Raw genomic sequence first — 26,584 nt, 5'->3', positions numbered from 1 at the left:
CTCATTGGTTGGTATTGAGGACAAAGGTCTGGAATCCGAATCACACTTGACTACATGGACCTGAACCTCACACTGGGGCCACACTGCAGACTGGAGTACACGTCAGTGGGTTAACTTACGCCACATGGGCAGGGAGGGAGTTGGGTCCTGGGGAACAGCTGTGGTTGCTGTCCTGCTACTGCCACCAGGTAGGGACCTCAGCTCTGCCAGTGGCTCTCTTGGCCTCATCCCCACCTTGGGCAGCCAGGATATGCTGTGCAATGGACACTCTGTCTTGTGGCTGATACTCCACAGTCTCAGATCCTTGAGTCTGGTCTCCCTGTTTCCTGGGTGGCCGGGTCATTGTGACAGCTCCTCTGGGTTGACACAGTGTGAGATGAGGCATCACAGCAGGGCTTGCCTACTGCAAAAGGAGTAGGGGCCCACAATCAGACATTTTCTAGGACATCCAGGGGGACAAGGCCTCTCTTCTTTCCACTGAGGACTCTGATGAAGCCGTCCTGTTCTTCTTCAGAAGTCAGGCAGATCTGAATGCCAAGGAAAGAGAAAACAAGTGTCAACAAGAAAGAAGCTAGAACCTACACCGGAATCACTGCTGACTGAGGTCAGCAGGGCATTGAATTGGAAAAGAGAGAGCAGTGTTAGGGTGGGAAGTTGTGGCTCTGTGAGAAAAGGTTTGATAAAAAATTAGGCAGCCCTGGCCAGGCAGCTCAGTTGGTTAGAGCATTGTTCTGATACGCCAAGGTTGCAGGTTCAGATCCCTGGTCAGGGCATATGTAAGAATCAACCAATGAATGCATAAATAGGTGGAACAACAATAGATGTTTTTCTCTAATTTTTTTTCTCTCTCTCTTGTTCTGCCTCTCTCTCAAAACAATAATTTTTTTTTTAATTAGGCAGAACCCTGGGTTTGGAACTAGTCCAGGGATTGAATATTTTCTGAGATTCAGCTTGATGAATGAGGATCAAGAAAAGCTTGAGAATCTACCATTTTAGGAAGCAGTGGCAGAGCTGGGAACATTTCCTTTCATTTAGAGGTGGAATGGAAAGACCAGCTCAGAAGATTAATTGTGAGTAGAAAGGGGTGGGAGCTGAGGGAGAACCAGAGGAGCTCCTTTGGGTTGAAGGGTCACAAATAGGGTGACAAACTTGTTTTGGTTTGCCTGGGACTTTCTCAATTTTAGCACTGGACGTCCCATATCCTGGAAAATGCCTCAGTCCTAGACAAGCTGGATGGCTTATTATCCTAGCAAATATTTAACTCATTAGGCCACGTCAGAGATACCTCAATTGTTTAAGGAACCTGTCATTCCCTGCTTTCTGCATTCATTCAATACATTTTTATTGGGAACCTACTATGTGCTAGATACCATTCCAGAAGCTTGGAAATTAGTGAAGACAGACTCCTGCTCTCATATTGTTTATTGAGCAGAAATGGGAAGAAAGACATTTCATTGAGTAATTTCGTGCATGTTGAGTGCAAGGACCATGCCTGTGTTAGTCACTGATCATCCAGTGAACAACACTTTGTAACACTGACTGACAGCTTAAGTAGCTAATATTTTTGAATGATTAATGAGTAAAGAAAAAGGTGCTGATGTGAAAATAGATGGCAATCTGATCTAACCTAGCGGGTAACTTTGTGGCACCTTGGAATGACTAGCTGGAACAATGCAGCCAGAGATGGAGGTGGTGAATGGTGTGAGATAAAGCCAGAAAGGCTGCCAGGGCCAGGCATGTGGGGACATGCAGCCATGCTAAGCCTGCTAAGTCCCTTAGCTGACCTTCTGACCAATCTCACTGACTGGACCTGGGTCACGAGACAACCACCAACATAATCACCAGGAAGGAGAATGGGACCCATTCAATCAGTTCAGTTAGGATTTACCTGAGTCATAGAAGATACAGATGGACAAGAAAACAAAAATCAGGACGCTGCAGCATGGGAAAAAGGCAAAAATGAACGTTGGCATCAATCAACAGTTGGGTGTTAAAGGATTTTAAGTGGAGAAAGGAGAGGGTCAGATTTATTTAAAGCAGTTCTTTTTCCATTCCTCCCCTCTACCCTCTTTTTCTTTTGCTACCTGTTGCCATCCTTCTGTCTCTCCTTTCTCATTCTCTTCCTTCCTTCCTCTCTCCATATCCCCTCCCTCTTTACAGCCAAAGACTTCCAAAGGCTGAACCAATTTTCTTCCCACTGCTGACCTATCCTGACCTGTCCACTCGGCTCGTTGACAATGGTGTGGACTTGACTTTGATGCATCATGTTAGCTGTGGTAAGCTGGGCAGCTCAACACCAAGGTGGGTGCAGCATATACAGAGCAGAGGCACCTCACATACTCAGTATTCCATCTTCAGCCAGCCCAGTGCTTAGCTAACTATCAAGCCCAGCTATAGCCAGCCCCGCAGCATCCCTCAGAGACTTTGCCTTTCTAATATGAAACAGATAAAAGTTATTATTTTCCATCTTAAAAGATTTACCTAGTTTCCTCCCTGATCTCATGCCCCAGAGCCTAGACCAGGGGTGGGCAACCTTTTTGTGAGCGTGTGCCAAAACCAGCAAAATCTCTGACTCAAAATTCTTCTGCGTGCCAACCCTAATTTTTTGAGAACATGTTACGCCTACTTGATATCTCTTAAGGTGTACATATGTGAAGAACCTTGAAGAAATAATAAAATTTATTTGAGCAACAAAAACACAATATATGATGAAAAATACATTTATTTTTTAATGTATACATGTTATGTAAAATTATTTATTTATCTAAGATGCACCTACACTGAATTTATCTGAAAAATAAAAAAGTCGATATTAAGAAAAAAAATTGTAAATGGGAGATTATAAGAGAAGGTTTCGAGTACCAGCAAAAGTTACTGGCGTGCCATGTTTGGCACGTGTGCCAGGGGTTGCCCACCCCTGGCCTAGACTCTTTGCTGGGTTGCAAATTCAGCTTCGTAGTTAATTTTCAACACTTAGCATTCACTCTTTGTCCTCTTAGTCTATATTATTATTACTACTTTAACACCAGTCATCCATGTTTCTGCTCCAGTTGGTGCATTTGTAGCTCTACCACTCACCTGTTCTCACTCGCCCTAGTTCTTAAAGACAATGGGGTGGGCTGGATTTTCCACACTCTTGTCTCAACTTGATATCTGCTTGCTGACTCACTCCCTGGCCCTCTGCTTCTTCTCCTCTGTTGCCTCAAATTCTGTTGCATAATAGTCAAGTGCCCCTATTGGCTCAGTCCCATTTGGCCCTATCTGGTTAAAATCCTGAAGTCTTCTGGGATCACATGTACTTAATACCATTTAAGGTTGTCCCCTGCATGTCCTCCAAACTCATTAACATTAAAATGATTGCCACTCATAGAGGAGCAATTGTTTTATTTAAAAAATATTTTTTTGACTCTTGGATTGAGTCCTCCCCTCAAAATACCTATGAAAAGATACAGGGTTGGAGGTAGAGAAGAAGAGTCATAACACTAAATGCCAAGACTGACGGCCAATCAGAAGCTGATTGGAATTTCTTTAAGACCTTTGGTGCTGAACTCAGCTGAGGACTGAAGCAAGTTGTGCTGCTGTGTCAAGGATACATCTACCAGCCTAAAAGAGACCTCCTCCTCCAAGGTCAGTCTCAGGCTCAGAGATTCAGCAGCTGCCCAGAGCTGAAAACTGGGCAGCCATTTCTCTATTATTAAGGGCTCTACTCCTCCCAATCAATGCTTTCCTTTCTACATTTATTAGAAGCTATGGACCTCTTAGAAAAGGAAATGACAGGAAGTAGGGCAAATTAGATAGAGGTGGCACAAGTGTCTCCTGGGAGTTGAGGTCCCAACAAATAAAACACAGTGGGTGGGAATGGAGACAGAAAGACTATGGGGGTAGCAGACAAAGCTGAAAGTGGTTTTTTATGTACTCTAGGAGTTCAGAATGTTGGGGGGGAAAGCAATGGCGAAAGAAGCAAATCCTAACTCAACCTAGCAGACCAACATTAGATAAATGCTTCTTAGGTGCCGGAAGTTAGTATGAGTCATGCATAATTACCTGCTCCTCCAACTGAGTGGACCTGAGTACACCTGAGTGGACCCTGAGCTGCACCCACACTGCTCCACTCATCTTCTAAACTGGGAAAGCTCAGCTCTGCACTGATCACTCCTTGTTCTAGGAGAAGTAAATGGCTTGAGGCTGTTGGTTGACATCTACAGTAATTTCTGCTCTTTCCCCACACAGCAGGGTTCCGACTTTTGTTCTGTTGTCTTTATCTCTGCAACATGATTCAGGTAAATCCTAACTGGTGCAAGTCTGCTTCTACTCCCCTTGCTAGTGATTCTCTTAGTGGTTCCAGCCAATGAACCAGGATGGGAAAGTGTGTTTTCCTCTTAAAAGAGATGGATTAGGAAGAAAATCTCTCTCCTCATCTGGAAGGGATTCTTGGAGTGGCTGCAGCCATCTATGACCACGAGGGGAGGTGGCTAATATTGCAACAGTGGCAGAGCATAAAGGTAGAAAAATCTGAAGCTCTGACCATGGAATCCAAGAAGTTCCCTGAATCCAGATCTCTTATTATACGAGTAAAATATACCTTCTGAGCTTGAGTTTTGTAATTCGAGATGTGTATTAGTTTGCTATTGTAACAAATTAGTGGCTTTAAACGGTATAATTTATCTCACAATTCTGTAGGTCTGCTGTCTGGTGGGCTTGGCTAGTTTTCTCTGCTCTGGGTTTCACAAGGCCAAAATCCAGAAGTCCACGGGGACCTATTCTTTTCTTTCCTTTCTGTTTCTCTAGGAGAGAATCCACTTTCAGGCTCACTTAGGTTGTTGCCAAATTCAGTTCCTTGGGGTTGCAGGACTGAGGTGCCTGCTTTCTTGCTGACTGTCAACTTCAAATGCCACCTGTATCCCTACCTTGTGGCTTAGTCCTACATCTTCGAATCCAGTATGGGTGGGTTGAGTCCTTTTTACACTTAATCTCTGATCTCATCTCTCTTTGGCCCTCTTTTTCGGCATCTCTGACTCTAGTCAGATACATTTCACTGCTGTTAAGGGTGCAAGTGATTAGATTTGGCCAACCAAAACAATCTAAGATATTGCCCATCACAGGTCCATAACCTTATTCTACCTGCAAAGTCCCCTTTGCATTAGTTCCTATGGCTGCTGTAATAAATTTGGTGACTTGATAGAACACAGATTTATTTTCTTGCAGTTCTGGAGATCAGAAGTCCTAAAATCAAGGTGTCAATAGGGCTGCATTTCTTTGGGAGGCTGTAAGAAAGAATCTGTTTCCTTGCCCTCAGCTATTCGAGGCCACCCTTGGCTCCTGGCCCCTTCTTCCATCTTCAAGGCTAGCAGCATAACTTCTGCTTCCGTCGCCATGTCTACTTATCTTACTCTGATCCTCCTGTCCTTCTCTCATAAGGACTCTTCTGGTTACACTGGGCTCATCCAGATAATACAGGATAACCTCCCAGCTCAAGACCCTAAAGTTAACCACATCTGCAAGTCCTTCTTGCCATGCTAAGGCAACATGCTCAAAGTTTTCGGGATTAGGACATGAGGCTGTTGTTCCGCTTACCACAAGATAAATGGATCAAGGCTGTTACTATGAAACATAAGAAAATATTGCAGAAAATATGTGCATATGTCTGAAAGAATAAGTGGATGGAGTAGGTTGAAGGAAGACTTAGCCATGATGTTTTAAGGAAAGAATCTCTTGAGGTTAAGAATGATGTAATGAGATGTAAAGAGAACATGTTGCAGAAGAAAGGGGGCTAATTGAGAAGAAAACACTATAAGGAAATGATCACTAAATTAAAATCTGTGTGAGAAGCAATGAAGGACTGAATTGAAACTTCAGAAAATTAAAGTGAAGCAGGTCTCTTGAAATGTTCTCTTTGGAAGAAGTGGAGAGTGATAAAGTAGAAAGCGATACAGAGATTAACACTTGAAGAGAAAGATGATAAAATAGAGATGGTTCAATCAATGAATTACTAAGTTTCTGAAGGGAGAAGCATTAAGATTAAAGGCCAAATGATAAATAAAATGTTGGCCACATGTGGTAAACCAGTTGTAAATATTCTTAAAAGACAGGAAACTTTTTCAATAGTGCAAGAAAATAGGTAAAGTACTCAAATCGATTATTCTGTAAAAGAAATATAATGCCTAATACATACGTGATAACATTTCAACCTCTCTAACTATCCTGGAAATGCAGATCAACATGAAATATTATTCATCTACCAAGTGATATAAAAATACTAACGTTCAATTCTGGCAAGGATGTGGTGACCGGAATATTCTCATAAACAGTTGATGTGGGTATAAATCAGCCCAACCTTTTTTAGAGGCAATTTTGTAGAATGTATCAAGAATTGTAAAAATCTTTTATATGTTTTCCTATAAGCTCTAAAGTATATCCTTAGGAAGTAGTCAGAGGTACGGAGAAAGATTTAGGTTTAAAGATGTTTATTGTAGTTATCAATAACAGTTAAACAAATAAAAACTCTAAATATACAACAATAGAATACTTAAATACTTGTACACCTAGATTAGGGGTCCGCTAACTTTTTCTGTAAAGGACCAAACAGTAAATATTTTAGGCTTTTCAGGCCATATTGTCTCTGTTGCAATGACCCAACTCAACCATTGTAGTGTGAAAGCAGTAACAGATTATATATATGCATGAGGCTATGTTTTAATAAACTTGGTCCTAATAAACTTTATTTAAAAGCCAGGCCAGATTTGATCAATGGACTTATCAACTTCTGATTTATATGACATGTTTGTTATACAATTGTAAAAATAAACAACTGTGTTTGCATAAACATTTAGTGACTAAGTTTAAAAAATTAGTTGGGAACTAAACAGAATATGATATCAAAATATAAATTAGAAGAAAAGTTTGGTAGGAAATATACCAAAGTGTTTATGTTAATAATAGTAGATTGGGTGAATTACTTGTGATCTTGATTTTCTTCTTTATACTTTTCCAGTTTTTCTCCACAATAAATGCAGTCTAGTTTTATAATCTAAAATATTTTTATTTATCTAAAGCTTTATAGAACACAGAGAACCAATGAAAACAGTTTTATAGGGATGACAGGCTGTGGAATGAACGTAAAAATACGTTTATGGTGCTTAAAGTTGACTTAATAAGGATACTGTTAAAATTTCAAAAATGAAGAAAACATACTCATGTCATGGCAGACTCTAGTTGTGTTCACAACAAAAGGGTAACTTAATTCTATTTGGAAACAGAGGCTTTTTGAAAAAATAATATAATGACTTTGAGACAAATTTACCCCAGGGGCAGAAAGGTGATTTCATCGGAGATGCATTTATTTTCAGAATCAAATTTCTTCTATTTCTCTGCTAACGAGTTTTTGTCTCTTTATATTTTTAGGGTTATAAATATCATACTGGCTATTTTTGGATGCTTAATAGGTAATTTTAGGCGACATTGCCACTGCAGATGAATTCCCCATTTAGGCTTAACTCTGAGTGATGAGGGCAGGAAAGGAAATGGCTTTACTAAGCTTCCATCCTGGTCAGGCACTGTGCTGGGACTTTATACAGGTGATAACATTTAACCCTCACTGCAAGTCAAGAGGGAGATGCTACTGTACCCATTTTACAGATGGGAATGTTGGTATTCACAGGTGACTCTGCCAAAACCACATAGAATATGGATCCATTTTGGTGTGACCCTGGAATCCATGTTCTTGTTACTACATTGCACTCACCTCCATTAACAAGCATGCTTTGAAATGTTATAGCTAAAATAATTTAGGATACTAAAGTGGAGACCAATTTAAGTTTTTTCTCAATAACAGATTTGTAAAATGTAAATTTTCGCCCGGCCAGTGTGGCTCAGTGGTTGAGCGTCAACCCAGGAACCAAGCGGTTGCAGTTCCATTGCCAGTCAGGGCACATATCTGGGCTGCTGGATCCATCCCCGGTTGGGGACGTGCAAGATGATGTTTCTCTCTCATGGATGTTTCTATCTCTTTATTCCTCTCTCTTCCTCTCTCTCTAAAAATCAATAAAAACATATTTTTTAAAAATGTAAATTTTCAAGTGGCTGACCCTGAAATTGGTTGCCACACTGACAAGGTTTGAAAATAGAGAATTTGTGTAGCGATAAAGAGACCTCAGTGGCTTTTGTTGCTCAATATGTAATTGGAAATAAAAATGCCTCCAGTTCTCACAGAGCTATAATAGGACTTAAAGTGAAGCAATGAAAGTGAAGGTCATCCTCAACCATTAACTTTGATCAGAACACTTGGGGAGTCTGTAAAAGAGACTGATTCTCTGCCTTTTACCCTGAAAGGTTCTGCTTCAACAGGTCTAGAGTGGAGTCAGGAATCTGCATATTCAGCAAGCTCCCAGGTGATTCTGAGTCAGGTGGTCCAAAGACCACACCTTAAGAAACACCAGGCTGGCACCTATCAGGGGTTATGTTACTTTTCTACAGAATTACAGGCAGATCTATGTGGTTCTAGGTTCAGGCTGAAAGCTGTGTTGTGTCTTAAACATCTATAATAATAAAAGCGTAATATGCTACTTAGACCGGACATCCTTCTGGACGAAGCTGGGGCTGCGAGAGAAGCCCGGGTCCCGGGTGCCGGAGGGAAGCTGGCCGGCAGCCGGGGAAGGAAGGCCTACTCTTGCATGAATTTCGTGCATCAGGCCTCTAAAGTGAAGAGGCTACCCAACCCCACAGATTGCCATTCATCCATGGAATGTTGCATTTCTATCAGCAACAACTACTTCTGTCAGCAACAACTACTGCAATTAGATGCAGTAATGGTGGGATGTGGTGTGTGTGTGTGTGTGTGTGGCCTGAGCATGTGCAAAACTGAGGCCCAGAAAAATCACAGCAACCCTGTGTACTGTTACATCATTAGATTCAGAAGATACGATGGAGTATTTTTAACTTTGCTTCTTTTAAAATTTAGTTTTTAAATCTTTACACCATGAAAGTAATTTAAATGCAAAGAAAAAACCCTTAAACAAACCTTCCAATGTTTTCTCTTTCCCCTGCGTGTTTGTATTACTTTTCCACTACCCTTGTATCATCAATACTTCACTTATTCCTTTGCTGTTTATAAAACCATCATTTAAAATGGTGACACAGTATTTGAAGGTTTCGATCCCCTCTCTTAGGTCTGTCCTCAGTTCTGCAAAGGGACACGGTCTGATTGGAAATGTCCCAGGGGGTCTATCACTATCTATTAAGGCTTCTCCTTCCTGGTCCCTCTGGGAGGTCATCAGGCTACCGTGTTTCCTATGCCAGTTTTCTCACACTCCTTCCGGACCCATCGTTCTCTATGGGCCACCTGGTGCTGTGGGGTCCTGAGATTCAGCCGGGCCTGGGTGGCAGTGGTGGCAGTGGTGGGGCTGTGGTGCAGAGCACTTTCAGGCCCCGAAGTCCCCTCAGATTCACCATGTTTCCAATAATCAAAACCCGGCATCAGGCCCCATTTTCACCTCTCCCTTTGGGTTTACCTTGGGAGAGTGATGAGCAGGATCTGGGTCTGGATTCTAATGAGACTTTATTAAGAGAGAAAATAAATTTCGGATGTCTAATTTCTGAAAGTATCCCCAAATACATCAAGAGCAAACACGAAGGTCTGCACATACTATTTCAGTCGATAGTGAGGACACAGGACATGACATGCGGGGAGTTGCAGTCAGAGGAGAGGGGGCAGGAGGAAAGCCTCTCTCTGCTGGACGGAGGGCTCAGCTGTGCCTGTCTTGTCTCTTTGTCTCTGTTGACATTCCAGGAAGGAATGGGGGAGCATGAAGCAAGGAGGTTGAAGTCATACAGGTACAGGGGGTTCCTGCCTCACTTCTCAGGAAATCGACGTCATCACAGTGAACCCCACATTCATCTCTACATTCGATGTAGGGCAATATCCAGGGCCCGGGCCTGAGACAGTCCCTGGTTAGGGAGTGTCATGGTTTCCAGGGAGCAGGCAGAAGCTTGGAATCTGCACAAGGTGACTTACGAGGGGGTCTTTGTGACTGAAAGCAAATGCAGTGAACTATGCAACACAGCCCCAAGTAACAGCAAAATATCCCCAGGACACCATGAAAAGTGAACCACACATTAATGGAGACCAGCACAGAGCCCAAACTGGAGTAGCTGCCCACATCAGAGACCAGTGATCCTCAGAGAAAAGCATGGGGACCAGACGGCCTCATCCTGTCGCCATGACGTTACGTACATTTCCTCTTATGGACAGACACCACCCAGTCAGCTTCCTTACATTTTGGTTTTGCATGTTTAGATCCTACTGCACTCATATGGTTGGCGTGAGTATATCTTTTCTCAAGGTGAAGACTTGGAATATGACCTGCTCATTCAGATTTGTAGATGGCTGTTACTTGATTTTGGTCAGACTCAATATTACTCACCTGATTCTCTTTCAGTGTGATCTGCCCCTGTTCCTTACACCCAATGAAGGTTCTAACACATCTGAAAATCTTCTCATTCTGTTGTACTCTCTGAACGAAGTTGGCTGGAAAGAAGCCAATCCTGTCTTGAATTTTCCCCTGAAAGGAAAAAGGAAACATGCATCCACAATTCATTATAATTATAGCATTCATTGCAGTGACAGTAACCAAATGATTCTTTTTTTTTTTTAAAGAAAGAGAAATACGTACTTTCCACCAGTCTTCATTGGAGTCTTCTAGAAGAGTGATCATGTCTCCTGGTCTAGAATGCAAAGTCAATGAGTTGGGTGAGAAAGCAGAAGGGGATAAAACAAAAAAAAATGCTACTTAGAAGTTGGAAGCAACATTTTCATTGATACAAATGATCCTAAAATACACAGAAACAAAGTAAACATGACTTTTACCAGTTCTTCCCACTCATGAAAATAGCTTTGTTACATATTGAAAGCAAGTAAAATTTTATAGCTGTATTAAAAAATAATTCTTAGCTTTATTTTTATACAAAAATAATCATATTTGCATTGTTAAAAACTCCAAAATTTGGATGTTGATAAGTTTCAAGGTGCAAGTTGACCTTCATATTCTGCCCTACAATCTCCTTTCATTGCCCAGAGGCGACCACTGTCAATGGTTTCCTGTGTTTCCTTCTAGATCCTTCCCATACACTTACATTTATATGTGAGTAGGTACTAGTATATGTATTTTGATTTTTCTTTTGTTTACTAGTGACATCTAAAATTAGTCATTATATTTTCTCAGTACCTTCTTAAAACCTATTATACTTTTGCTTAGCTCTACTTTCCTGGCCTGCTGCCTTTTACGCTGGCATAATTTGGAATTTTATTCTAGACGTGTGCGTGCGCATACACACTATGTCATTCATCAAGAATTACTTGAGTTTAACTGAAGACTTACATGTTTTTGTTGATGTGGTGGTGATTTGCCACTTTTTGTTTGATTTTCACATCCGCATGTGTTCGAGTGTGTGGATATATGTTTTAATTCCCTCTATACATTGTCATTTCTATTGGGCAAAGCAAGTCATGAGGCCATTCCAGACTCAAGGGATGGGGTAATAGGTACCACCTCTGTGGTAAGAGGAATTGCAAAGTCTCATGACAAAGGGCATGAACGCAGGTTAGGATGACGATACAAGCCACCAGAGACAACTCATGTTCTTCAGTAAATTTGCTGAGTTCAGTGTCTCTTTGTGCTCTTACATTTAAAGTTTTTTTTTTCCCCCCTGAGCATTCCTTGGTCTCTGGCATCTTCATTGTTTTTAACTCAATTCTATATCCTAGGCTGCCAGGAAACTCCCATTTTTGGGCCTCCGATAGCATTATTTCTTGTTTCCTAGTACTGGTATGGATGTACTCTTTAAAAAAATATATTTTCTGACATTTTAAGGGATTGTAGAAAGAGGGGAAGTAGATTTGTGTGCTCATTTTGCTCTTCTGATTCAATCTCCTCTGCTGTCATTTTCAATCATCAGTTAATATCTATCTCTGTAGGGGATTCCAAATAGAACAGGCTGTTGCCCCTGAAACATTAAACACAACTGGCATTTTGGTATTTCAAAAGTCACAGTTTCATGCTGATGCCACAGAACACAAGATGGCTGAAAATTACTCTTTTCCCAGGTGAGGGATTTAATTAAGCAGCGAGGATGAAAGTCGATGCAGAAAAATCTTTCTAGCTCCAGCAGATTTTATTTAACCTAATAACCTGAGAAACCATGTGTTATTATCAACTTCAAAGGCGTTGCTGATGGTTTGGTAGAAATTGTAAGTAGAAAATAAAACTGGAGGTTGGAAGGGGCACCTTTTCCTAAGGGTGGAAGAGGATCCTGCTAAATCCACCTCTATTTTTCTATTCTAGCTAGAGCCTCTCTGTGCCCAGAGGTGGACTGCCCCTGTGTGGATGAGCCATGTTAACTAAACACGGATAAGGCACTCCCTGGATACAAGCTATAATTTTATGAGAAATACCAGACATACTCCTGACACTGTGATGGGGATTGTTTTTTCCTTAAAAAGAACTCCACCAGAATAAAAATAAATTGCTTGGTGAGTAAGGAGAGTTACATTCATCCATTTATTGTTTCACTTATTTTATTTTTTTAAAATATATTTTTATTGATTTCAGAGAGGAAGAAAGAGGGAGAGAGAGATAGAAACATCCATGATCAGAGAGAATCATAGATTGGCTGCCTCCTGCAAGTCCCCCACTGGGGATCGAGCCCACAACCTGGGCATGTGCCCTTGACCAGAATCGAACTTGGGACCTTTCAGTTTGCAGGCTGACGATGCTCTATCCACTGAGCCAAACCAGCTAGGGCTGTTTCATTTATTTTTATTCATCAACTCGTTCAACAAATATTCTAGAATGCCAACTCTGAAAGAGCCGTTTTACTAGGCACAGGCTATACTCTGGTGAATCAAGTAAGTCCCCACTGGAGCTAATATTCTAGTGAGAAGATGACTAATAAACACACAAATATATAGTGAAACACTTAATAAATATATAAATAATAAGTACAGAATGTGCATACATAATTGCAAATGGTCTTAAGGGCAATGAAGAAAATGAACCGGATGATCATAAAGAATGAGTAGATGCCTCTGATCAGTCCCTGCTCTAGTCATCTGGTGAAGACAGCTAATGCCTCTTTTTCACTGTAGGGAGGCTCTTGCTCCAGGGCAGCCCTGGAATCCAAGACAGCAGCTCTCTGCATCTGGGTCAGCTGTGGGAGTTATGCTGTCCTTACTCCTACCTTGCCTCACCCATCCATTTCAGGATGCTCCCTGCTGAGCCTGCACTCAGAATCCTTTTCAACTGGGCTCCAGGCGATGGATCTGAGTAGGCATGCAAGATAAAACCACTCTGTGTCATATAATGTTTTAAATTTATTTTTTAAATGTGTCTTGACCCAGTTTTGAAACTCTGGGTAGAGACTAGAGAGTTTCCCTTAAGAGCCGATTAAGTCAACATCCCAACCACTTCCCTTCAAGCTCACAAACTCCAGCCACTAGGCACCAGCCCCAGCCCAAATTGCTCCAGGGTCACATACCAGACAACTAGTTACTGGTTTTGTGCCTAGGAACCTGTGAACTTATTCAAATTAGCTAATTCACAGGTAGCCTGGGAAACCTAGCTTACCCCAAGTACTGGCCCTACAGCTCTAGCCTGCTGTTACCTGACTCCAAGGTGCTAGCCCATGTGGCCCTTTTGGCAGCCCTTCTCAAACCAGTTCTCTTCTCCTTTCCATGGTGTTGGGTGCTATGCATTGCCATCAAAGAACTAAATCCAGCCCTGGCAAGTGTGGCTTAGTTGGTTGGTTGTCGTCCCATGCACCAAAAAGTTGCAGGTTTGATTCCCAGTCAGGACACATGCCTGGGTTGAGGGCTGATTGATGTTTTGCTCTCACATTGATGTCTCTCTCTCTCTCTCTCTCTCTCTCTCTCTCTCTCTCTCTCTCTCTGAAAACCAATAAAAAATCTTAAAAAAAGAGAACTAAATCCAAGCATTCTGCCCACCTGCTCTACATGGGGAAGCCTTGCCATTTCCCCCAAAACAATGGAAGCCTAATGCCCAAAATTCTCCTTGTGCTGATTGGTCCTAGGATGGACGCTGCCAGTGCATGACTCTCTGCCTCCAATTGTTTCCTGCTTCGGTGGCTGATCAAGCCCCATCCTAGGGAACAATTCTTTCTTATTTCAGGTTATCACATTTCAAGCATGTTCGAAGCAAGTCCAGCTGTGATCTAACAGCCATTCTCTTTCTTTCAGGTGACCTGATGTTCCTGATCTATTATGTGTAGATTTTATTATTTAAATCTATCTTTATTTCCAAATTCTTGGGGACGAACCTATCAGGCCCCAAATACTTAAAAAATTTACCTTAGCTTAATTTAATCAGAGCATCCTCAGCTGAGGTACCAATTCTGCCTGCACTCTAAGCCAAAATTATATACATAGCATGATACAAAGTCTAGCACAATTCATATACCATGAAAGCATGCACTTCCTATTTGGTGCAGACAGGTCAGGGCACCATAGCTGGCCTCCCCTTTTGGGTTGCTCAGTCAAAATTGTCTTAAGCTCAGAGGAAGAGTCTCAGGTTGGTTATATCATGATTTATGGAACGTCTTGAAATGATGAGGGAACTGTCATCAACAAGAGTAGGAACAAGATGACAAAAGCTAACTATGGAATTATGGGTCAGTGGTACAAAGGACAGAGTTTCTTTGTGAGTGTGTCTGTGTACTCACGTGTATTTGCATGTGAGCTTGATGGTTGCTATCTGGGTTCATTCTCAGGAGTCCTTTGCCACCCTCATTTCTCAGCTTTCCACTCGGACATAGGAACCCATCTCTTCCATCCCCAGGTAAACTGGTTTCAGGGATGCAGAGGGCACAGCGTGCACCGATTATAAGAATGATGCCTGCTGAGCCCAGCCAAGTAGAGGGAACTCTTCTGTAACGTGTTATGAAGAGGGTTTGGTCTTCTAAGGGTGGGAGCTCCTGGAGGGTGGAGTGTGAGTTGTCCTGGGCTCCCCTCTCCTGCTCAGCTCTCTCCATTCCCCGGGAGAGCATAGATTCCTAGGAGTGGAGATACTGACACCCCCTTGTTGAGGTCACTGCTTCTGAGAAACACCTTCCCCACGGTCTGGGACAACCTGAGCCCTCTCACCGGCCCTCCCTTGGAAGCACAAGTACAAGGCAGGCTGCTCTGGGCCTTCTGTGCTTTTCTAATGTTTTGGATAGACTGCATATTTTGGAATACAAAGGATATTATCTTCCTTTATCCTGCTATCTCTGCCTATTGGGCTGAAGGAAATTATATGACAAGTATTTATTGAATGCTCATGACAGGTTAGACTTTGGGTGTGCACTGAGTGTACAGAGATGAAAAGATTTGTCTAAGAATCAGTTTTCTTATCTGTAAAATGAAGATAATAATAGTACCTATCTCCTCAATATTTTTGATAATTAAGTGAGGTAATATTTGTAAAGCACATTTAGATAAGCCTGCAGTAGATGGTGGCTTGTTGATAAGACATAGTTTCTGCCCTTAAGATGTTGGTAATCTTAAAGGGGAATGCAATGTAAACTGGTAATATATACCAAGCGACTGAATGACCGAACGACTGAACAACTGAATGACCGAATGACTGGTTGACTGGTCGCTATGATGCACACTGGCCACAGGGGACAGATGTTCAACGCACAGGATTGGGCTCCCTCTTGTCTGAATTGGGCCTTTGAGGATCAGGCCAAAACTTGCTATCCGACATCCCCCCAAGGGGTACCGGATTGTGAGAGGGTGCAAACCAGGCCGAGGGACCCCACATGTGCTCAAATCCGTGCACCGGCCCTCTAGTATATAAGTGTGATTGCTGAAAGAGAACTATGCTGGGGGCACAAACAAATGTGAAATTTACCCTCTAAACAAAACAAAATATGCCTTTAAAAAGACTCAGCTACCTCAATTATGTTTATATAATTACATACTATGCACAACAAATAGATAATGAGCTATATTTACTTTGCAAAGTCATTGTGTGGATTAAATGAGGGTGCATATGTGGAAGTCTTTAGCCCTGTGACTGATAAACAATAAGGATTTACAAATTCTAATTTCTTCCTAAAATCTAATTTTTCACTTGGAAATTAGAAGATCTAGTGATTACTACTTTTTAATTGAGTGTCCTCTTAGATTTTGGCAGGAACAGTTGACTAATGAAATAGCCTTTGAACTCCCTTGTCTTACGTGACGTTAGACACTAATCTTTGGGGTGATTCAGAGCTTCAGAAAAGCTTCTTCCTCTCTTTACATCCCTCTTACCTCTTGCCCCTCTGCTTTAGGTAGTGACCACGGAGGTGTGGGAAGGCCTGGGGGCCCACCACCTGGGGGCTGATTACAGTAAAGAGGCTGAACAGATTGAGGAGGACAGCCCAAGAGCCTGGAGGGGGACAGCGATGTTCACTGAGTGAAGTGGGCATGACATATTGCGTTGTCACACGAGAGAGAAGGTTTAGGGAGACTTCACCAGTAGGCAGGATTTGAATCCATTACTAGCACCACTAGGTCAGGCTGCCTCTTGTTCTACTCAAGCCTTGTGAGAACTCATCAGAACTGCCCTATTCTCTCTGCAGGCACTTGGAGAGATCTTTAATATTTCTCACCCCTTCCCGTTCATTAGGCAAAAAGAACCCCAAATGAAGCTTACAGCAGCCATAGTCATTCAGCCAAAACAGATGTCCTGGAAAAACCAGGCTAAGGGAAACAGAAAAGGGAGCCTGCCAAACGGCTCCATTAATTTTAGATCTCCTGCTTAGTTTTTTTGCTAGACCCATTCCTCATTCTCCATAGTCCTGGTCCAAAGCCTTTTACAGTCTGAGAACACGGGTAGGTAGCAAGGAACTCCGGAACGAGGCAATTTGATTTTGTCTGAAGCCTGGTATCCATAAGACTGCCTGCACTTTCCCAAGTTCAGAGACCAGCTCAGAGGAAAGGCATTCAGCGAAAGGGCCGTTTGGATGGGATTTGGCGAATGTTCCTGAACTGTCATGGATCACGCTCCCCAGAACCTAATCGGAAGAGGCATTTGAGTGAGAGGGAGGCAGCTAAACACATTAGTGACATTCAGGAAGATCTGGGTTTCTTGACACAGTGCAGCATCAGAACCTAAAATGCATCAGAGACTTTCCTCAAATAGCCCTAATTGCATTTTGATGTCCTGGTGACTGTGAAGATTATTTTTAAATCAAATTGGTGCATTAGAATTACATTTAGTTTTAATTATGTTGATGCATTTGCCAAGCAGTAATGTACTTAGAGAATGGAAATAAGACACCAAGGGAGTCTTATTCTGTCTTACTCTGTCTTAAGGGCTCTCCTCTTCTTCTTTTATGGCAGGTGTATAAGGCCTTCCACAGTGAAGGACATCATCACATGAGTTACAGGCCAAAAATCCAACGAGTGCACTGAACCTCAGGCCTGAGACTCAGGAAACCTGCGTTCTGGGTTTGGGTCTGCCACTGGCCCACTGTGTATTTTTTTTGGATCAGTTGTTCTCAAATCTGGAGGATAATCAGAATCTAGAGAAACACTTAACATCCATATTTCCAAATGGGATTTGACTCTCTAGGCTGGGATGGAGCCCAGGAATCTCTATTTGAATGATATTCTCCAGCAGGTTCGATGGCTTGTTAACAAGTGTGAGCCATCCCAACCATAGTTTTCTCCTCTGTAAAATACTACTTGCTTGTGTAACCCAACAGATTTGCTAAAAGAACACAAGGGCCGGTCAGAAAAATTGTGAAAGACTTCGAAATGGGCCAAAATGATTGCTGATCTGGGTGTCTAGCTCACTCTCCCAATCCATCCTCCCCCCATTTCAATGTCTTTGAGCTATTATTTTTCATTTCTGCAAGTTGTACGAAACTGATGATGATGCCAATGACTCTTGTCTGTCATTAGACATGCATGGGAATTGTGTCTGGTGGAATGTAATCAATGATTACTCTATGCATACTGACCAGTGTTGCATGTATTTGCAAATTCACATCAGCACCCTGGATCGCCTACATATGTGTGATGCTTGAATTCTCCTTTGAACCAGATGTGACATATTAGTGGTTCTCTCATTAATGAATGAGTCTAAAACAGCCGTGGGCAAACTACGGCCCGCGGGCCGGATCCGGCCCGTTTGAAATGAATAAAACTAAAAAAAAAAAAGACCGTACCCTTTTATGTAATGATGTTTACTTTGAATTTATATTAGTTCACACAAACACTCCATCCATGCTTTTGTTCCGGCCCTCCGGTCCAGTTTAAGAACCCATTGTGGCCCTCGAGTCAAAAAGTTTGCCCACCCCTGGTCTAAAAGCAACTTTGACATGTGTTCATTTTATATTTGTATAAGAGTCATGATTTCATCTTAATTAAAAAAAATTATCCTTGAACAGGAGTGACTTTTCATGAACACATTCTATAGAAGCAAACTTCCTGGTCTTATAAACGAGCGGAACAATCCCAATAGACTGGTAAGAAGTAATGTGAATGGCTAGCACAGGATACATGAATACACTGTCCGAACCTGCTGATTGAAATATCATCGGCAACCTCACACAGAGGAATCCTACCACAACAATGCAGGATGGAACGCTAGGGATAAGAAAGACGAGTTGGGCCCCAAGTCTGCCTCCCTGGGTTACAGCCCTGACTCTGCTACTTTCTACCTGTGAGTTCTGGGTTCTAGTTCTCCCACCTTACCCTCCCTCCCATATGTAAAGACTTATAAATCGTCTCATTTAAATATGAACTAAACAGCTAAGTGTCCATTCACTAAGCTTCACTGAATTTTAAGATAGTCTTTTCAGCATGAAGACTGGAATGGATGCAATTACCTAAATAAATACGCCCTTGAACCGGCAATGATTGCGCACCACCTCTTTTTCTAATGGAGTTTGCGTCCACACCCCCTCCCCATTTGGTGACTTTTGAAGTCATCCTGTTGGACTGTCACGTGAGCTATTCTTCCCTTATCCTTTCCTTGCGGTGAAGAGAGAATGCTACGCACTAACAAGCGGAAGCCCTAGCATGGCTGTGATGCCACCTGCCTGCAAAGTCTTCCTTGGTTTCCCAAGGCTGCTTGGGTGCCTCCCCACCCACAAGACCCCACGCTGAAGGGCACCGTCTTCTCTACTCCTCTGCCACCCACGCCAGCCCTTGCCCACTTGAGCTTTCTGAGCACAGGGCCTGTGCATTGTTCCCCCAGCAGAGGGTAGGTGCTCATCACAATGTGACGAGTGGAGGAAACAGCCATGCGCGGGTTAAAGTCAGTTCTAAGGTGCTTTGAAAAAATTGGAATGAGATGAATTCAGGCCATCCCATCTCCAGAGCTTCTGATGAATATTAGCTAATGAGACAAATAGCTGCCTGGCTTCATTCAGACGCGCCCATGGAAAAATCCGAGGTCCAGGCTGCCAGGAAAGAGTCTGGTGACTCAAGAATCTAAATCCTTATTTGGGGTTACAGCAGCAGACAGGTTTCTCTTTGAACCTCCCCCCCCCCCCCATGTAGGTGTTCCGACACACTGAAGTGGCAATTAATTTGTGTCTTTCTTAGAATTTAATAAACTTGGAAAATTAGTTCCTGCTTTCCCTCTCTTGGCTCCTAAGCTTTTTTTCTCTTTCCATCTCATTCCCTGCTCCCTTCCCCCCTTATGAAACATGGCCATTATCATATAAATCTGTTTGGGGAGAACTAATAAAAATGAAAATGACTTAGATGTGGGAAACCAAAATGGTTTCTTTGGAACAGGCATTAAATGGCCACTGAAATATGCATTTGAATCTTTAAGTCTTTTATTTACTCTTGAGCCTTTATTTCAGAGTTCTTACGATGTTTAGGGGTTTGTGTTGACTTGGAGTTATTTACATCTGCTGATTGCTTATGTGATATATCAACTCGGCAAAGCCATAAAAGTAATTCTTATTGGTTTTTAAAGGTGTGTTGGTGTGAATAACAAGCAATGGCTCTAAGACTCTGCAGACTTCTGACCCCCAAAGCAGTGAGGATAATGGGACTGGTTACTTTGTAAGTATGGAGGGCAAAACTTTCTTATTTTTGAAAAATATATATTTTTATTGATCTCAGAGAGGAAGGAAGAGGGAGAGATAGAAACATAAATGATGAGAGAGAATCATTGATTGGCTGCCTCCTGCACGCCCCACACTGGGGATGGAGCCCGAAACCCAGGCATGTGCCCTTGGCCAGGAATCGAACCATGACCTCCTGGTTCATAGGTTGACACTCAACCACTTAGCCACACTGGCTGGGCAGGATTTAATTTCTTTCAAAAGCTAAGCATGTATTATCAAGCTTGCGCTCATGATGTGTGTGTACGAATGTGTGCACATGAATGTGTGTGTGTTCATGCAGATCTGACTGTGAGTGTGTGGGAATGGATGTCCATAGGTAAGTATATCACACACATACCCACCCACTTGGCCAAGAGGACAATTCAGCACGAGGCAATATGGGATGATAATGATGTTAATACTGATGAGAATGGGGTTCTCCAGTTTGTAGTTCAAGTAGCATTTTAAAGAATTTTGCTCATGAATGAGGCTGGCAGTCCATAAAGTGCAATTTCCCCAGCTCTTTATAAAGCTTGATAATAAGGGTTATTGGTAGACATTGTCTAAGACCCTGAATTACAGAAGGTTATCTACTTACTATACAAGCCTCTTCCATTTAGAGGAACCTGGGTGGCTCTTTAATGTTAGGAGACCACAAATCCTCAGCAATGAACTGGAGGTCTCACACAGGATGGCATCGTATCTTTCATGTCAGTGGTAAAATTCCATACCTGTGACATGTCACACCAGCAACTGCAAAACCTGCTCAGAAGATGAGGGACAGGGTATCACAGCCTCCTTATCACGGGGCCAGTGAGATAAAGTCTCACGGGATGTGCTCAATAGCCAGACAGAGTCTTTGACGGTGTTAGGGTTGTGTTAATGAGGTTGTTCAGAAAACTAGGAAATGAAACCTATTGTGAAAAGATGCAAATTATGAACATAAGGCATCTAAAATATAGTGCGCACCTTGCTTTGTACTGGGAGTGAAATCCTAGCTTTTATTTTAAATTATCTCATTAAATACTCAGTCGCCCCAGGAAGGAGAGAACAGAGAAGAAACAGTGTACTCAACTGAATGCGGGTAAAGAGAGGTCTCTGGTGGCTGGAAGCCTTGGGCAGATGGTGATGTCATTCACCCTAAGGAGCAGGTTTGTGGGAGGGAAGGAGGACCTGTTATTGCCATCCACTCCCAGGATAGGCAGGTAAGGCTGTGCAACTGGAAGTCAGTAGGGAGATCTGGACTGCTAGCTGTTGGCAGAAAAGGCTTTCCTTACTATTGAGCAGGCATAGGACAAATGCTTGCGGAAGTGATCTATGACTGTTCTGATCTATATGACTATTGGGCCTTCTTTGCCGTCAAGCTCACACTCCTATTGTTCCTTTATTTTCGCTTATTTTGTTCTCTTTCCTGAGGACAATACCCAGCATGCTCCCCTGGATCAGAATGCAGGTGGATGCGAATGGTTATTTTGTTAAACAGAACTTGTTTTTCTCCTTTATGGTTTAAGGAGAAAGCAATAATTCACAAAGCTCCAGTTCATTCACGGAATTATATGAAATCCCCAAAGCATTGCCTTCCCCATTCTAAATCAAGCACCTGGCTTTTAAAATGGGAACTTAGAATCTCTTGGCAAAATATTAAAAAAAGGAGGTCTGACTTATCCCTTTATTCTTGTAGTCGGTATAATGCAGACATTCCCCTCCTGGGAACGAACAGTCCTGTGTGCCTCGAAGAGGACTGTAAACGTTTGATTCATGACCAGACAATCTGGCTGTGAAAGGCCTGCAACCCACTAAACTAAGCACGAAAAGTTATGACATGTCACATCAGCAACTGCCTGACCACCAACAGGCAGCTAGATGACATTCCTCAGTAACATTCTATATTTATCAGGAATTGTGTTGTTGTTTTTTTCATCTGATGGCTTCAGACAATTTTCTAATATAAAACGGTGGGACCCGCACAATAAGAAGTTGTTAAATTTAAAATTTTAGATACCCCAAATGACAATCTCAAGAAGAACAAAATATACTGTATTTATTGCAAAGTAAATATATGTCATCCGTGTCTTCATCAGCAGGTAGTCCATTGGGGACCATTTGCTGAAGGGCAGGTACCACCCCAGTGGTGAATCCTAGGGGGGCTCTAACCTTCGGGGCTTGTTATATCCCCACTAGGATAGGCCTGCACTTGACAAATGCCATCTCTCCTCCTGCACCGATGCCAGACAGTCCAGGTAGTGTTCACAGCTCCTGCCAGTGACGTCAGTGTGGCAATTCCTACCCAACGGTGGAGAAAACTCAGAGCCTAAACGTCTGCAGGAATCTAAGGAGCCGAGTTCCAGGCTCTGAACTGTGCTCTGCAAAGACCCAAGAATGACTGGGAGCAGACCAGGGCACACACTGAACACAGCTGACCTCCGTGTGAGCCAGGAGGTACCAGACTCCGGCAGGATACACCCATCTGCTGTGGAGTCTCGCTGAATGCTGCGCCCTGAGGGCTGCTGGACTTGACCCAATGGCCTGTGGAACCAGGGATGCAGGGTCTAACTGGAGCCTTGTTGGCAGCCCTGTCCTTTTGAGGGGCTCTGGGGAAGAGGAAGAGGAGCGGCTGATTCCACTGAAGTGGGAAACCACATTCAGGCAAGCGCACATGGACTATTCCTGGGACGTGGCACAAGCCTGAGGACGGAGAGAAGCCCACATAGCCCAGGGCGGAGGGACAGGTCCCTCTGGATGCCATTTAAGGGGAATGACATGACTGGGACTTGGTCTGCATGGCATTCAGGCAAGGGGAGTCCACCCCAAATGGAGGCGATTTCACTAAGACTGACATTTTAGTAGATTTTAGTGTTAACATCTCTCCATTCTCTTTGGACTTGGAAAGAACCAATGTGCAAGGGCCCATTAGACGAGAAAAACAGCCCTTTCTCCCCTGCTCTGGGATTGGGAAACACCAAAGCCTTCTCCCCAGACTACTTACGTTTTCAGGCCATGAGTGGAGGAGGGGAACCAAACCTTTCCTTGGAGACAGGCCAGTGAACACACCATATTATACAAATTGGAATAACTACCAGTTACTGAGTGTCCGCAATGACGGGGCACCATGCTATATGCCTTATGCACTACTCATTTCACCCTCACAGGTACTGTAGGAGGAATAGGTCATTCTTATTCTTTTACTAGAGGCCTGATGCACGAAATTCGTGCAAGGGGCTTGGCCCTCACAGCCCCAGCTTTGTCTGGAAGGTCGTCCGGAAGGATGTCCAGTCTAATTAGCATATTATGCTTTTATTATTATAGATACCTAAGCTGTTTATAAAGTGCTTCAGGTCACACAATAAACAGGATGTGAGCAGAGGACTGACTCTACACTGAAACGCGAGGAACAAAAACTGTGGTCAAGAGAAAGATTCCCAAAGCTCACCTTACCGTCCCCAGGTGTCAGTTACCGTAAGTGGGATGGATCCTTGTGAGCCAGGCAGAGGTGCCAGTCTCCAGCAGGAGAAAGAAATGGCTTTAGTTTGATTCTTCAATCAATGCTAATTTGGGGATGAAATATAGTTTTTTGATTCCCTGGACTCCACAGGATGACAAGTGCATCTTATGTGCAACTTTCATGAAAACTCCCATGAGCAGTTCTGTTGGCAGGGTGCTAAAACCGTGCTTTTTGAGGTGTGGCCTTGGGTCAGCAGCAGTGTAGTCACTGGCAGACCAGTTAGAAATACAAATTCTCAAGCCCCGCCCCCGACCAGCTGACTCAGAAGCTGCAGGGACTGGCCCAGCAATCCCAGCGAACCAGCCCTGCAGGATGCATGCACACTAAAGTTTGAGAATTGCCCTAAATATCCCGGAGGTAACACAAATTGAATTATTCATTCTTTCTTTCACTCTTGCTTTTTTCTTTTCTGTAAAAAAATGCTTTTACCTCATTTCCAAATCTTCATTCTCCTGTGGTACAAATTTGTACAAGGCAACATAGGTGTTCATCTGTAATGCGTCTTTGGAAAGAGGTCCCTGAAAGAGGAAATGAAGACAAATTAGGGAAGGAAGGAGGAAGAAATGGAGAGAAGCAAGGGGGAAAAAAAGGCAATGGTGAAGTGAATGCAAAGTAATTCAGTGTATGGCTCTTAAGGGTTAAAATAGCTAAACGTTATTAGAGACTGTTTCAACCATTGGTTTATTTTTTAAAATTTCTTAGCTGAGATTGCTTTTATTGCAAACCATTTGAAAACAATTATGTGGAGATCTTTGTCAGAAATACTGTAATTTTTGCCCGGCTGGTGTGGCTATGTGGTTGAACCAAGAGGTCACTGGTTCAATTCCCAGTCTGGGCACATGCCTGGGTTGCGGGCTCGATCCCCAGTAAGGGTTGTGCAGGTGGCAGCTGATCCATGATGTGTCTCTCTCATCGATGTTTCTCTCTCTCTCTTCCTCTCCCTCCGTTTCTCTCTACAAATTAATAAAAACATTTAAAAAAGAGATATACTATAATTTTCTCCAAATACTATTTTTTATATGGTTGTTCATGAAAAGTGATACAGGATTGGCCCCAGGAGTGAAAATATCCTCTCTATAGAAAGATGGACATGTGAATAGGAGTAACAAAACTTTCACTTCCTAAACTTCAGTTTTTTAAAAAACAATTATTTTTCAATTACAGTTAACATTCAATATTATATTAGTTTCAGGTGTACAGCATAGTAGTTAGACATTTATATAATTTGCGAAGTGATCCATAAAACTGACTTCTTCTTTGGTGTCTCAAGTATCCAAGGGGACCAGGTGTATACACAGGGCAATTAGTTCATTCATTCTGTGAAGACAGCACAGATTCTGCCATCAGGCAGATTTTGGTTATGTCATGGGATCACCATCTACTGGCCGTGAAGCCTTGCAATAATGATGATAAGAACTACTGTTTTGATAGCGTACCGTGTGCCAGGCAGTGCGGTACATGCATGAGCACACTGGATCCTCACAACAGCCCTGTGAGGTGGATTTTATTGTTGTCCCCGATTTGTAGACTATAAAGAGTATTGTGTTATATAAATATTAGCTACTATTATTAACCAATTAGATATGAATGCTATATCAATGCTTACACTTTATAATACATATAATAAATTAAAAATTATATAATATATAACATAACTGTAATATATACACATATGTATAATATATAATTCTACACTATATGTAAATACATTATGTAATAAACATATGCCATCTATAAAACTAACAAAGGTTGCACACAACTATACCTTTTTTATTTGATTCACTCTGCTATCCAAAGCTCAAGTATCTTTTATTTTATTCTATTGATTCCATCAATTTATTCTATTCTATGGATTCTATGCTAATTATATACAAATGAACATAAAAATATAATAACTATATACTTATGTACTATAAAATACAGCCGCTATATTATGTAACTGTATAATTTACACACGAGAGAGTCTCTATCTACTTGTGTGTAACACATATGTGGAAACAAACACTGCCTTTGCGACGCCCATAAATACCTGGTGGTTTAAGTTCTTCGCTTGGTCTCTGAGGTCGTCAGTGCCATTTTCTGGATACGTAAACACTGAGGAGACAAAGGGAAGCAGGAGTTTTATGGATCCAGTCACTGTGTTTTGGAAACATGATTGAAAACTTGGTTTCTTAATTCCTGTCACAGAGTCTATTTCACTTCTGCCTTTTCCTTGTTCTCGGTGGCCCAGCTTGCCTGTTGTCTGTGGGACGCCTCCCTGGCTCCCTGTGCGGGTTCTGCACCGCCTGCTCTGCGCGCTCACACCCTTGCACACGCCTCCAGCTGGCACATCCTCTCGCTTGCCTGGCAGTTGAGTGTTTACAACTGGGTCTCCCTGGATAGTGCTCTTCTCATGAACAGAAACCGCGCCCTGCATCTCTGTTACATGTATCCAATCACTCGTTATGGGATGGAGGGTGATGGAGGGCCCGATTTAACTGTATCCGAATTACCTTTTCTAAATACCGGGTTTTCCTCATCTATTGTCAATATCTTGTTTCTAGTTTGTTAATGTTATCTATATTCTATTTTTCAGATTAAAGTGTTAGTTTTAAATTTCAAAATAGTTCCTGGATCTCTTATTGTCAGTGCACTGAGGCAATTATTCGGATTAAAGAATAAAAGTGTGGTTTCTCATTTGGTTTGCTCTTGGGCTGCAGAATTCTCTTCCTTTTGCGTTTCAGCAGCCACTTGGTGGCCTTTGATCAGAACAAGGCTCTGACAATGGGCAGGAGTTTCCGCTGTCCGTTGCACAGCTGTGGGAGGCCTCTGGTGGCTGTGAGGGCTCTGCCATGGCCCGTACCAGGAGCCGAGTCTACCCTGGTGACAACGGCATGGCCTTATTGTCACTGCGTGTCTCCTCCTTAAACACAAATGTGGCGAATGTTTCCAAGTTTATAGAGTACAGTTACGGTGTCCAAATTTACCTGCCGTTGA

General features: G+C 42.5%; 1 protein-coding gene across 1 annotated transcript in view; it reads right to left on the bottom strand.

Annotated features, from left to right (window-relative positions):
• Window positions 1-369: 369 nt before the first annotated feature.
• STAC (SH3 and cysteine rich domain) overlaps window positions 370-26,584 on the bottom strand; it is a 97,057-nt gene continuing 70,842 nt past the window's right edge. The window contains 5 exon segments of the mRNA XM_006097093.3: window positions 370-527; window positions 10,419-10,556; window positions 10,668-10,719; window positions 24,038-24,126; window positions 25,638-25,702. Coding sequence (XP_006097155.1) covers window positions 429-527; window positions 10,419-10,556; window positions 10,668-10,719; window positions 24,038-24,126; window positions 25,638-25,702 — 443 coding nt within the window. The 3' untranslated portion in view covers window positions 370-428.

Source organism: Myotis lucifugus, unplaced genomic scaffold (genome assembly GCF_000147115.1).
Source record: "Myotis lucifugus unplaced genomic scaffold, Myoluc2.0 scaffold_195, whole genome shotgun sequence".
NCBI classification, from domain to species: domain Eukaryota; kingdom Metazoa; phylum Chordata; class Mammalia; order Chiroptera; family Vespertilionidae; genus Myotis; species Myotis lucifugus.
The sequence above is the reverse complement of the archived record's forward strand: the minus strand, read 5'-3'. Positions and strand labels throughout refer to the sequence as shown.